Genomic DNA, 14,831 nt, shown 5'->3' with positions numbered 1-14,831 from the left:
AAATAAAGTTCTGAATAAAACCCCTGCACGTTGCACTATAATGTATACAACATAGGTACACTAAAAGATGGAAAGCTACAATCCAACCCGCATGGGCCCCGACGAGCGTGTTATTGGTACGCAGTGCGTTTAGGATGCGCGCGGTTGACAAGTTGATCAGTATGTTCGAAACTCATCCTTCGCTATACGGGTCAATAGAAGTCGACAGGGTTCGAACCAACAAACAAAATATACGGTTGTGGCAACGTCCATATTTTGTCTTAAGGTACATTCATATTAGTTCTTCAAGGCCTACAACAATGAGGAATTCACTATTCAGAAGGGGCACGAAAGCCTACGAAATCGCCGCATCCTTCTGTCAACAGGCTCGACAGAGTCGAAGTGTTCATCTTGACAAAATCAAATAGTTTCAAATGACTCGAACACCCCGATCGATGGCGTGTTGTACAGATCTCAACCGGAGAGGTTTCCCAAAATATCTTTCAATTTGTCCACAAATGTCCATTCCAAACACTTTCATAATTCCACCCAAATACCCAAAACTCCAAAAATGCACAAATTCCAAAATCCCAAAAATAGTTAAAATTTGAATAATCCATCAAACACTTTAGAGCAAAGCTCATCCACCCTCCCGCGCAACTGTCTGCCGGGTGGACAAATTCCAATATAACTCGTAGCTCATCATAATGTAGTCAAAAATGCCTAGCTTCGAAATTATCACTAGGATCCATCTCAAACAATCTTTTTGCAGTAAGACGTTGTACGTGTCTCAACGGCAGTCGCCGCCATAATGGCACTGCAGGTAAACGGCTTAATGACCGGGGCCCTCTGAACCGGGTGGTTTCGCGCCAATGCACCACAGATTAGAGGTTTATGGCTCAGACGCCAATACGGCTTTCCTTTCAATGGCTCGGTTAAATAAGAAGTTCTGTTTAGCTATCCTATGAGAATATGATCATATTAGGATATAGATCAGATAGGGCACAAGCCCTCTGTTAGCTAAGGTCGGACTAAAATTTAGTCCCTTAAACAACATCAACCCCATCGGTCTACAAGGTACCCTTGGACGATAGAACCCTTATGCTGCATCGATCAAGATGCCTCTGTTCAGTTTGGGTCGACTACCTCCTCTGACTCAAGTAGACTAGGGACCATGAATGGCCCGGGACGACGGAACCATGGGATCTTGATCTGGGTTTCTAATCATCCATTTATCTCCCCACATATTCATTTAAGTGCACTATATACACGATGGATGGAAATATTCTATTATTAAATATCAAACTTTCCAAACTATTTCTCAATTCTCAAATCCAAACCCAATTTTTGCAAATCGCAATCTTCTTACCATATCATCTTTTCAATCTGTCAAATCCCAATTCCGCTGCTACTATTGCCAGATAACACGTATTTTATCGCATCTGATTCGACGACTAGCCTAATCGAAAGTTCTCTCTCTGTTATCGAGGGGTAATAACTATAGGGGCTTTGCCTCATAGAAACCGCGAGAACTCAGTCAAAAAGTCCTACAAAAATGAGGCGCGAAATCTGCTGGGTAGTGTCTTATCTAAAAACCCAATTCTGCGCTTCTGAAAATTCCCCGGAAAACTTAGTCGTAAAGACTCCCTCGCTCAGATAAAGATAAAGCGTTATAGGCCGTGGCGAATTTTCGGGAGCCCACAGCTAAGTAAATAATATGGATCTGGTTTTCGAATTGATATTTCTTACTGAGCAAGAGATGGAATAGGTGCAAGTATTTGCTGCTCTTCGTCTGAGTCCTTCGCCAATAAAAGTTTATGGATGACTGTTCGTGCACTTCTATCTTTCAGGTGCATTTTGTTTATCTCAAGCACGTCGAATTCTTTTATTGTTTTTTTGGGTTGGGATTCAATGCTCTCTTATATAAATGTCTTGATCTATGTGTTTCCAAAGCGATATTGATGTTCAATTTACTCCAGTGAATAAGATTATTTATATTTAAAGACCTTTGGCACAATGAGAAGTGATTGTGAGAAGCTCTAATCCCTCGTTATCCCAGTGTTTCATGTGGATCTTGACCAATTATAGGTTTGGTTAGAATTTCTACAATTTTCGTAAGATATTTTCTCAATATAATTAAGAGTTTGTTTTGTAACTTTTTGCAGTTTGCATTGATTCACTATGCATGGATCCACTAGATTCAATATAGAGTTCATCTATTTAATGTTGTATGTCAGTTGGTGTTGTTTTTTGAGTTGTATTTTCCATATTTTGATTTTAGCACCACTTCGTTAAAAGATTTCACTAACTCATTTCAGTTGCTCCTTATTTACCACAATCTAAGCTTCAACAGATGAATAAATCTAATGTACAATAGTTTGATGGTCCTCCAAATCAATTAGCACAATAAACAGGTTTGGTATCACAAAGTTCCTTGTTTAGAAATAAATTTGAAAGAAATAGGTTTTAAGTCAACTAACCGTTTTTATTTCATTTCTTAATTCAAGATATCTGTAAAATATGCATGGTAGTCTCTCCCTTATTTTTTGAATGCCAAAAAATGGCCAAGTACTTTTGATTATCTTTTGTTAATTTACAGATGATGTCTGATGTAGGTGAAGAGGTCTTGTAACTTTTGTTGTTTTATATATTCCATATTACAATATAAGGGATAGTAATATCATGTATTGATCGTTCTTTTAAGTTTTTTTGTTTACATAGTCTTAGTTTCTGTGGTTTTGAGTAATCGTCATATGTTTTCAAATAAGTTACATTTTTTTAGATGTTTGCTGGAAGAAAATCTTTCCAGTGTTGATTATTTTTGATGTGGAATTACGAAATCCTCTCATTTAGTTCATTTTTAGTAAATATTCTTAATTCGCCTGATTCAGGGGCAAATTCAAATACATTGGCAAGGAATGTGAAGGAAGACCATTGCCATCACGCCACGTTCATCCCTTCCATCCCAATTTCGCCATGAAAGCTAACCTCTTACCCGTGATGTGATTGCTCATCGCTACTCGGTCTTTGCAGCCTCACCACAAGACCTTACACTTCGACCTACTTGCTCCGTTTGCTCAGGGAATTCAGCTTCTCTGGGGGAAAGTCTCTGCCACTCCCGAGCACCATGAACACGGATAAGCCTCACCTAAAGTCGTAGCATCATTTATCGTGACTCTAGCTCTTTGCATATAAGTATGTCAGAATTATATTTCTCTTGAGAGGTTCAAGATTGATTTTATGAATGGATGGTGAGCAAACTTGATGTTTACGGCTATAAGTGTAGGATGATACTATTTAAAGAAATGCACCGACTTCTTGAAAAATATGTTGAGGCAGGGGTAAGCTTTGCCTCTAAAGTATAAATTTCTTGGATAAGGTATTCATCACTTCACCCTACAAGGGTGATCATAAGGACAACAATCGAAGTTTTGGGGTGGAGGCAGATTCATTGCTCTGCTTTAGGATCATTGTGAATTGGTCCTTTCCTCATCACATCAATGTTGTGAATTTACGGTTTAAAGATTTGCATGATTGTGAAAAATCATATCAGTTTTGCTCATATTTCAGTTCTGGAATTGGATTCAATGAAATCAACGTGAAGTGAACCCAGCTCATTTTCAGCCGAACTTAAATTAAAGATAGTTGGATTGGATTTGAGCTAGTCATGGTAGAATTTTTAAAATAAATACTCTGAAATGTGTTGGACCTATAGAGGGTGAATTGATGTGATCTTTAATAAAAATGATTTTGAAAATACAATTTATTTTTCATTTCGCTTTTAAGCACCAGTATGAGATTCACAAGTAAGTTGTTTTGTTGGAATAAAGCATAGCAGAGAATTTTTTCCAACTTTAATCAAAACTCTTTTTTTATCGGGAAAAATATTCATATTGATTAGCAGGAAGTAATTTTTCAAATATCTCAAACAGCCTTTTCTAAAACTTCGTATTCACAAACATGTTTAAAATTCACATCTTTCATATAAGTCATGAATGTATTGAATATGTAAAAGATGCTAAAATTCGGAAGGAGTAGAAAGTAAAAAGAAGTGCAAATACTGTTTTTAGTGTTTGATACCAATCGTGGCCTTATATTACTTTGCTCGAATGCTCCTTTCAATATTTCACTACGCTGTGGTCTGGTGCTACCACTATGACAGAAATTTCTTCTTCTTCACAAGCTAAATGGAATCCAGCACTCCCTTCTACTCCTAGTGAAGGAAGGCAAGTTGTTTTAGCCCCACGCTATGTGTACGATCCAAGCATCATAGTATATGAAACCAGGGGAAAAAAGTGAACTAAAAAAGGCAATTGCGTAGCTATGCTAGAAATGAGTAGGGGTGAACTTCTTATGAGAGAGAAAAAAGGTTATACATGAAGGGCCATCTTTCTCATTCAACACTTTGCATTCATTTATGTTTGTACACTTTCGTTTTTAAGTCTTGCTTGATTGTTTTTTATAGAGATCTGATTCTCAAAGTAAATGATTTATAAGAGCTTAAGTATTAGTGTGTAGCGATTGTTGTGTGGGAGAAGTTGGACTTCTTGGTGTAAATAGAAGTGTAGGTTTATGCTACCTAGTAGGTAGTTGGGTGTCGGTGGGAGTAACAAATGAGATGGGATTGCTTAAACAATCCCCAAGAGTACTCGAGAAGTGGCAAGTCCACTATAAGTTTGTTTGCTTATTATTTTGTTATGGTTGGTTCACTTTTTATTTTTCAATTCTTTTATTTGCAATCTGCTATTAGGAATAATTTTACTTTCGTAATGATGGATGGTTTGTTTGTGTGATGACTGAATTAATCTTTTGAAAAAACCTTGCAAATATGTTATTCGTTGGTGACACAGAAATTGTATTATTCATTGTTTGTCACTTTATTTGCTAGATAGAAGGAATAAACTGTTCTTTCTATCAATTAAAAAATAATTTAAAAAAACCCTTTGCTTGTTTTAGATTTTGTTCTTTAATAAGGAATTCTAATTTATCATTTTCACCCCTTCCCCTCTTTGTGTGTACTTTAACATTCACTCTTGGCTGACCCATGTGTATGTATGTCTATGTCTATGATTCATTTTATGTTATAATGATCTCCAAGGCATCTGAAGTGATCTAATGGACATTTGAAATGTTCTTAATGCCATGTTATTTTAGGAGACATTGATTAATTCGTTTTGTATTTTATAAATATCATCGTAGTTAATGTTTAATCATATTTCTACCACTTTATTTATATTCTTTAACACCCTTTCTTCATGCTTTCCTTTATTGATGCCTTTTAGGATCATCATAGATTTTATTTATATTGTGTAATAATACTGTATTTATAAGTTTCCTTTCTACAAGTAAGTTAGTGTCATTTCACTTTTTTAATCAAGAAAGGATTCCCCTTCAGATTGCTTTTTTTTTTTCTACCGCCAGAGTCTCATTGATGGTCCTTAATTGAATCAAGAAGTGAGAAACAAATAATTACAGTTTTTATATATTATTTTTCTCTTCATGAGTGGGGAATTCGACTGCTAAGTAAGTTATATTTATTTAGTTAGATGTAGAGGATCATAGAGGCGCTCACTTTTTTCCTTAGATTGGATTGAAAGATTGGATTCTTCAATTTCCTCTTTTCTTGGTAAGTTTATGTTTCAGTTCCTTGGAGTTATGTATTATGTATGGATATGCCCTTCTTTTATTCGGCTTCTTCAGTGTTACTAACTTCTCTTTATTAATATTTGCTGATCAGTTGGGAAAACTTAGCTATAAAATGAATAAAGTATTTGTTTATACTTTTGATCTGGTTTTTAATCCTTTATTGATTAGTACAATTCCCAGCCACCTTTGTTTTTGGTCGTGTTTATACAGGATTGCAGTGTATGATTAATAGATCACCATAAGAAAAACAAATGACTGTTGCCTCTTTTGCAGACCACACATCTCTCTACTTTCTTTGCTTATCCGATCGTTTTGTGCCAGTTAAGTATGTTGCCAATACAAGTAATTCCTGACTCAGCAATGTCTCTCATTCTCTCGAATGTTCATGATTTTTTTTTTTTTTTTACTTTTTTTTTAATAACAAGTTATTTAGAAAAAATAATAAAAAAAAAACTTGATAACATGATAATTGCGTGATTAGCATTTTTTTTTGACTAAATAAAAATTTGCTTAATAAAGTGCTGATTTTAGGGGTTACTAGAGCGCTTTTCCTTAAAACTCAGAGGTATCCATTAGGTCTTTTATATAATTCTCGTATGTGATGGATTCGTATTTCTGCAATGATTTTTCTTCCAGTCCATTCTTACAATGCATTTGGTGCAACCAATTAAAGACGGGTATATGCAGACTTCAACTGGTTGAGATAACACGTGGGTTTCATGGCGGTAAGAGAGGAGGAGATGACATTGATCCTATTTATTGTTTTCCGGCTTTATAGGCTTCGTTGGACGCGTTTATGTTGTGCTTCTTAAAGCGCTTTTTAGTATAAAAAATAATAATTTTTGAAACTAAAAAGCCGTTTGAGAAGTCAATAAAAAAAACATCCAAACGAAATCATAAATGCTTCAATATATTGTAGTGTTTTAGAAATATTTTTTTAGAATAAAGATTCAAGATGCTAAGATTAAATTTACATTTAAAAAAGCTTAATTCGTTATAATGAATAAAAGTTACTAAGTGATATTAAGATGTTGTGATGACAGCGTTTGGTTATAAAAAAAAATTATATAGTAAATTGTTGCTGATTTTAGATTTATATGTACAAGAATAATATTCAAAAATAATAAAAAAATTGTTATTAAAATAGGTGTAAATGATAAAAAAATTTAGAAAATTGATCCAAGATTATGACGAGTTTATAAGGATCTATCAATAGTAATATTGAGTTTGACATGTAAATTTATAAAATTTTAGGTGGCTTTTTTTTTTAAAAAATGAAATTTATATATTATATTAGTAACGAAATGCGGCATGAAATGTCATGGAATTTGCCAAGCAAATAAAGATGGACAGTAGAGGATATAGTTCACAGTGAAGAGCTAGGAAATTGAATATGAAAAAGTTGGCTTTTTAGTAGTGGATATCTCGACAAAGAATCAAATTGACGAGTTTTTGATACAGTTTTCATGAGATCTGTGAGATACAACTGCTTTAGGTGAGTTAGCACCCTAAATAAAAATAGAGATTTTTATTTTATCTTCATATTAGTAAAACTAAGTGGGAGCATTTTAAAGAAAAATGAGTAAGTAAAAAGCTTATGTAGACCTGACTGATTATTCTAATAGAATGAGTGGAAAATGTCTAGGTAATGAAGATTTTTTGCCTTACGAAACTTTCAATATTATTTTGAAGACTAAAGATGTGAGATGAGTGTGAGGAAAGATTTATTGATTTTTATGTGTGTAATTATAGAATGCATTAGTAATGTGTTATACTTAACTGTGAGGGATATTATTGAGCATAGGTTATAACGTATACAGTGGACAACTAATTGGTCACATATTACTCTCAGACTTACTATTCTATTAACTTAAAATCTGCATGCTAACATCATGTTGATCTTAAAAGCATTAGTGTTGCACTATCGATATTCGAAGATAGAAATAAATTATTTTCATAAGTCAAACTCAATAGAGAGGAATTTAAATATTCATCCTCGAAAGGTATTTAATAGAGAGTGACATCATCTTAGCATAGTGACAATTGAATATTAACAATTATATAAGACTTTATTTACTCGTCTAAAGAATGGGCTTAATTTGGCTAATTAATCATTTTGTTGTATGTTGAACTATCATAATGTATGATCGCTGATTTACTGTATGATTTATTCAGCTGCGATATTGAATTTAAGTAAGATTTAAATTTTAATTTTGAACTAATCTTACTGTAGGAGCTTTGGTTTTCCTGTGTGATGAGTTCCATGATTATTTTGGTCCTGTTGTACTCTTGAAGATTGATATTGTATTTTTCTTTCTTTTTTTTGAAGCTTTTTTACTTGTTCCTCTTGAAAAGAAGAATATGAATTTTCTTTGAACTTGATATGGTGAATCTTGAATGAAATAAAATGAAATAAAAGTTTATTTATTTTAAAAATTGCTTGTACTTATAATGCAAAATTAAGGTCTTCCAACTATTTTTTTCGTTTGTTTGACCTTATTCTTGTAATTTAGACTTTTTTGTGTGGCTTTTAAGAACTTGAAATCATGCCCTACTTCGAAATTATAGCTTTGTTATGAAGTTGGAAGTTGTGCTTATGTTCTAAAGACATCCTTGATGATGGCATCAACATGTGTCATGAAGTCGGCCTTTGATGTGATGTTGGTCATGAGCAGTCTAGTCTGGTTTTTAGTTTAGTATTAGTTGAATACTTTAAGAGAGTTCCAGATTGAGGGCAAATATAATTGATGAATTTTTTTGGCTAGAAGTCATAGTTGGTTGATGAGTACTTTTGGGGAGTTCAATAGCTTAGTATTGAGGGCTGAGTAATGATTGTTTTTTGGGAGAGTTCCACGTTGCAGGCGATTCAAGCTAGTTCACATTCAGCGACTTGTTGAACACATTTCAAGTTCTCATGATGACTTGCTTAAGTTGAGCCAGGCAAACATGGAAATACATTGATGATGAATAAGCCTGGTAGCATATGAGATAGGACTTTGGATGTGAAAAAGTATCTCGAGAATAGATTCAAATTTCTAAAATAGTTAGTTCAGGTGACAAGTAATTAACAGTATTTGCCAGCACTATACGAATTCCTTAAATGAATACATCTTTGAAAATGGTTACCGTTGGAGAGTTAGCTTATTTAAGCTGTTAAGGACTAATATGTACCAAATAGTTATCAGGAATTATCATCTTCAGCTGATAGTAGATGACGGATGGTCTATTATCATGGTTGCTCATCCCAACAAATTTTTTGCGCATTCCTGGTCTCTTATAACCTTTGTTTACCTTTATTTGAAGTTTGGATTTTAGTATAACAATACTTTTTCATTGTAGGTAAATGCTTTTAGATCTATGTTGCATGATGACATGATGGTAGGAGCTTTTTCTCATTCAACTGCTGTTGGGAAGTTACGTCAAGATCTTCCTGATGTGCCACTAGATTCTCGTGTTTTGTTGCCTCGTTATAATTTGGATGAGGCTGCTGCAGTGTCTCACTATTATCTTAGGTATGCTTCGAAGTGCAATTAATTACTGTTTAACTGGAATAATATTATTGTGGCTGTTTTATTGATGCATGGTAAATTACTTTCAGTTTCTTAATTTTTGATTACATGTAGGATGTTTTTTTCGACACAAATTGAAAATAATTTTGTTGTTTTAAGGTTCTACAATGTGGCACGATTTTTAATGTGACCACTAACTCTTCTCAGTTAAATTAACTCGTGAAATGCACTTACGTCGACCTGTTTAATATAAAATTATCCTAAAGCACTGCTATGAGTTTGTTTAATTCAGAATTTCCAGCCTAAAGATGCCCTTCATTTCATATAAAGAACGTTTGCTGTTGTGAGACATGTAAAAACCAATGAACATTAGCAATGAATCTGTGAGTCATAAATAGGTCAAAACAGATTTCTAATACATATACACTATGAGAGAATGGTGTGGCTCAAACCAGCTTGAGTGATTAGTATCTAATCAAGTTCTAGTGAACTAGTTTCAAGTCAAGATTTAAAATTTTGATTTTAACCTAAATCAAGTTTGGTTTGAGTTGGAAAATATTGATTTTGAGTTGACTTTGGAGCTAATTTGAGCTGAATCTTCTTAGTTATGTATTTATACATGTTAAAATTCCAACCGTCTCTTGGCCCTTGATCCCAATGAAAGTATTGGGATCCGTGGGAGGCTCACCTAGATCACGCTGTTAAATCTTAGCCATCCCTTGGCCTTTGATCCCACAACCAGCATGGGGATCTGTGAGAGGCTCACCTGAATCATGCCGATCTTCTTCTATATTTGAGTGGCTGATTTGTGAAGGATTATATTAATATGCAAGATTTCATAGTTATTTGTTTATTTATTAAAATATTTTGTACAGATCTATAAATAGGAATAATTTTGTATAATAAAATTAAGCTCTTCCCTCTACAATTTTTTGAATTTAACATTACGTAATCAAATACATATAAAATTTATGAACTCATGGATAGGCTCATTTGTGTGTATATATATACCTACAAACATACATGCATAAAGATAAGAAGGTATGCCTAATTATATGTACATGCATGTGTTTACACTTGTAACACTTGTACGCTAGTGGATTCGTAGGTCAGTCTGGTTTGGCACCTCCTCACCTAATGTTATTTGCTTTAATATTTAGGAGTGCATGTATACAAATTTTCTCAGTATCTCATTTTTACATTGCAAGATTGCTATTTTGACCGTACAAAGGTTTTGTTTCTATGAGTTTCTGTGTTTTAAATATTCCTGAAACTTCTGTATTTTAACTATTCAAGAGCCAAAATTTCGGAATGTAAATAGTAACTGATGATTACTTTTATTTGAAATAAACCCTAAATTGTCCTCATTGATTAGTTTAAACTAATTATGGATATATTGACAAAATTATTGGGGCTTTCTGAAATAATCCAAACTCTAAAAACTGTCTAATACCTTAACTGTTTCAAGCACCGATCTGGAATTTTTTTTCTGAAAGTTCAATTCATTTTTCATGACATTTATAGTCGGAATATTGCTTTCTTTCAGGCCTATGTTCCTCACTCCCTTTTGACTTAATTTCTTCTGTTTTTTTTTTTTATATTTATTGATTATTTCTAAAATTTATGTAAAGAAAAAAGGTTTGCAAAGCATATTGGTAAAGGCCTCGTTTGGTTGGTCGTAAGTTCTCCGTTTCTGATTTCAATCGGTGAAAAAAGTATTATTTTACTTTTTGTTTATGCGACTTTTTCAAAATAACTTTTGCTGCACCTCCGTAATTTCACCGATCTAAGAAGAACAAAAATTCTGCTTCTCTATTGTAATACCTCCGTTTAACAACGAAAGAAACGTTGGGAGCAACCAAACGAGGCCGAAGTTTCATGGCTTTGTTGTTACGAATGATATTTTCCATGAACTTTCTATTGCTGTAAATGTATCTGATGCTCCCAACTCCTATGCAGGCAAAACCTCATACATCGTGATAGATTTTCAGAAGAAAAGTGGAAGAAGATATATTATATATCAAATGGAAATGGCTCAGAGATGAGGTGGATGGCTCCGTTCATATAATTTTGTTATAGAGAAGACTAGCACAGTTGGACTGTTTCTTACATTTGGCATGATCACCATGACTTTGAGGATACTTAACTGTTGAAAAAGGAGAATTTTTGGGTCAGAGTATCCTAATCCAAATTTAGGGTTTAGGATGAATTTTATAATTATTGAATTTACTTCCAAATGAGTTTAAAATCTTGTATTGCATTTATCTCAATATTTGCTAGAAAATCATTTCTTAGAATATCCTGACCCAAATTTTCTGCTTGAAAAAAATGTGGCTTATTGATGGAGAAATTATTCTGTGCGGATGCCGAACGCAGTTCTACATTCGGAGATCAATCAGAATAAATCACGTCAGCAATACCGAGCGGTACCGAACCGCGGTACTGACCTGCTCATTCTAGTTGGTTTTCGGACGGTGTTCGGTGTCCGCACAAAATAATTTCTCCTATTTTGATGGGCTTGTATACTCCTGAACCAAAGTTCCAGCACGGGAGCCACGTATAGCGCTTTTTGAGGAGCTTGTGATTTTTTTTTTTGTGGAAAAAAGTTATTTGTTTTTAAAAATGTCAAAGAAATTATGTATTAAATATATACATTCAAATGCTAAAATTTTTAACAGTTCAAAATTTTTTATAAATTCTAAAAAAAATATTATTATTCTTTTTCATCAAATATAAATATTCTCATGGGGAGAGGAAAAAATCCATAGTTCCTAATTTCTCTTTGGCAAGCTCCGATCTTCTCTTAATAGTAGGCTACACTGCTCCTTTATATAGAGGTTTCATACTGTTAATAGATAGATAAGCCTCAATCAGTGCTTCTCTCATAAGATTATTGAATTGGCTTGCGGCAGGGCTTTGGTCTTCCAAATTTTGATGGATTGAAATCAAGGTGAAAGAAATTTTCATCTTATTATGAGATCCTGATCTTCTCCTTCAAAGGAATTAATCATTGTAACTCATGCAAGAGATAATGATTGATGTCGTGAAATATCCATTGTGCGATAATACGGAAAATATATTTTTTTTCTCCCAACTTAAACTTGAAAAAACATTTTTTTTTTCTTAAGGGTTTTGTATGTTTTAAGTAAAATATGCATAAATTATTTCATTTGCAAAGATTTTGAATATATTGATGTTTGGTTGGATGAAAAAAAGAATGCAGAAAGTATTCTAAATGCAATATAAAAATAGTTCATTTTTGAGGAAAAATATATTGCGAAAATATTTTTCATCTCAATCAAGCCATCTTGTTGCACTTGCCGCCGGCCACCGCCTCCCATTGCTGGCCACTCCACCACTAGCTACCATCACCTCACTACACCAACCACCTCCACCATTGATCAAAACCAACCACAAAAGTAATGCTTCTCTGATATTAGAAATATTAAATTTCAACCCATAAATAAAATCCATAACTTGCAGAAAGTTCGGTTTCAACAGGAAAGGATTAAGGCTTCGTTTGGGATAACTTTCCTGATGATATGAGAGCTGTAAGAGCATTCATAAAATAAGTGATGTGTAGTTTCTTTAGCCTCATAGCAAAGATGATAAGTAGGATTTACAACAATATTCCAACTAATTAAAGCATCTGTTATTTTTAATCCACTAACCAAAGCCATCCAGGAGAACATATAATATCTCATAGCATACTTTTTTATGCCAAATTAAACCTTAAAGATATATATGAAATTTCGTTTGATTTCTTTAATCTAACTCACAGAAGGCTGAAATTCGGCAGAAAATGTTAAAATTAGAGAGAGAATCAGTAATAGTATTCGACCAATTATAAGGAAAATCCCATCTGCTTAAATCAATTTATAGCAGTGATTTACAAAATGTCGCTATGAATTACTGTGGAAACATTAAATTTTTTATAGTGGTATTTCTAAATTTGTAAATTAATTGGCACTACCTTGAAGTTAATTTTATGAAGACCAACAAATATATCTTATAATTGTCCACATTTGTGTTCAGGTATCCACTTTCTTTTCCTCCATAATGAAATCCCCATTAATTTGTATGATAACCCACTCTCATACATTAAAGTTCCCTTGCTATTAGAAGCCTATTGTAAGTGTTGCGTCCTGGAAAATTTGCGGCGGTAGAGAGATATGGAGTTTAGTGTCATAGCTTTATACAAAGATCCAATACACAAATAGATAAACAGAAGGGGGTGCGAGAGTCATAAGAGACACCAAGATATTTACATGAAAACTCCTAAGTCGATGGGCAATGGATGTTGAAGGGACCATAGTTGGCGGGCGACAGAGGTCGGAGGGACTTGAGTTGGCCGGCGAAGAAGGTTGGAAGGACCTTAGTTGGAGAGCGACGGTGGTCGGAGGAACTATAGTTGGCGGGCGACGGAGGTCGAAGGGAACATTGTCCTTGGTCAACGGTGGTCGGAGGGATAATAGTCGATAGGCAACGGTCATCGAAAGGAACATAGTTGACAGGCGACAGTGTTCGGTGGTCTGATGATGGTCGAGCGAAAGTCCGATGGCTATTGGCAGTCGAGTGGAAGTCCGTCTATGATTGGAAGATAGAAGTTAGTCTAGAGACAGTCGGAGGCCAGGCGGGGATTTGATGTCGCTAGGGCGGTAATCTGGTAGCGACAGTCCGACGACGGTAGACAGTTCTTGAAGCCTCAGAGCTCTAACCAATCTATAGCCAAAGGCCCCCCTTCATGTAGAGAGTGAGGGTTTATTTATATATTTTAGAGAGTGACATGCCCTGCATATATGGAGAAGATTTGAGGTAGATTTAGAGTACTCCATCGGATGGCCCATATTGATCCCCAATCATAGAGCATTTTTTAAGTGTTTAAGTATCTTAATGATGTTAGAATTTAGCGATCTTGGGCTGATTGGATTCATCTCACCAAGCCACTCGATTCGACTATTAGCATGTCATCTTTGGATATCATTTGATTATCCAATTTAGGCTTTGAACAACTAAATAAGCTTCGGGCCTTTGATTTTGACCCATTTAGGTTCAGATTGGACTGATTTTGATGTAGTTGAATTTATTTCTTCGAGACGTCCAGTTTGACTATAAGTTTGTTGAAATTGGAGTTCATATGTTCCCGAATTTATTTTTGGAAGCTTCTGACTTGAATATGCCTCGAGATTCGTGCTCATCAAGTCTATTTTTGGTGACGTATGATCAGTACGTAATTTATGAAACTCCATTTCCTACTCATTTATATAGTGACCTTCAACTCCAATATAGCTAACAACTAAAGTATTAATAATTTTAGAGGTTAAAAGTAGATCATACACTAAAATGCATGCGGTTGCTTTCCGTCTCAACAATTCCACTCCTTAACTTTAAACCCACTACACTTAGCTCTCCCACACCACCAAATCTAAGCTCTATGACATCAAAATATGGAGCAATTATTCTGTGAGGATACTGGACGGGAGAATCGTCCAGTTCAGCGCTCGGTATCGAGCAATACCGAGCGGTACCAAGTGCTCGGTATCAAGTGCGGTAATTTTCTGGGGCGATGTGGTGCATTTTTATTGGTCTCCGGATGAATCCGGACCCGCACGTAATAATTTTTCCATGAGCCTTTTCATAGCTATTCATGCTCCCTCTTCTCCTTTTAAACCCCCTCTCAATCCATCCCAAATCCTC

At 34.5% G+C, this 14,831-nt stretch overlaps 1 protein-coding gene across 3 annotated transcripts in view; it reads left to right on the top strand.

Moving 5' to 3' along the window:
• LOC110112230 (28S ribosomal protein S29, mitochondrial) overlaps positions 1–11,380 on the top strand; it is a 34,936-nt gene extending 23,556 nt beyond the window's left edge. Inside the window, exons 6-7 of one of the 3 annotated variants that reach the window (XM_020844380.2) lie at positions 8,965–9,137; positions 11,094–11,380. In XM_020844380.2, the coding sequence (XP_020700039.1) occupies positions 8,965–9,137; positions 11,094–11,202 (282 nt within the window). In that variant the 3' untranslated portion in view covers positions 11,203–11,380. Of the gene's footprint in view, positions 1–8,964; positions 9,138–11,093 lie in introns of those variants that run through there. The other 2 variants (XM_020844381.2, XM_020844382.2) reach the window with 2 other exon arrangements.
• The last annotated feature ends 3,451 nt before the right edge of the window (positions 11,381–14,831 follow it).

This window comes from Dendrobium catenatum, unplaced genomic scaffold (genome assembly GCF_001605985.2).
Source record: "Dendrobium catenatum unplaced genomic scaffold, ASM160598v2 fragScaff_scaffold_1373, whole genome shotgun sequence".
Lineage (NCBI taxonomy): Eukaryota > Viridiplantae > Streptophyta > Magnoliopsida > Asparagales > Orchidaceae > Dendrobium > Dendrobium catenatum.
Note: the sequence above shows the minus strand (reverse complement) of the source record. Positions and strands in the feature narration are given on the sequence as shown.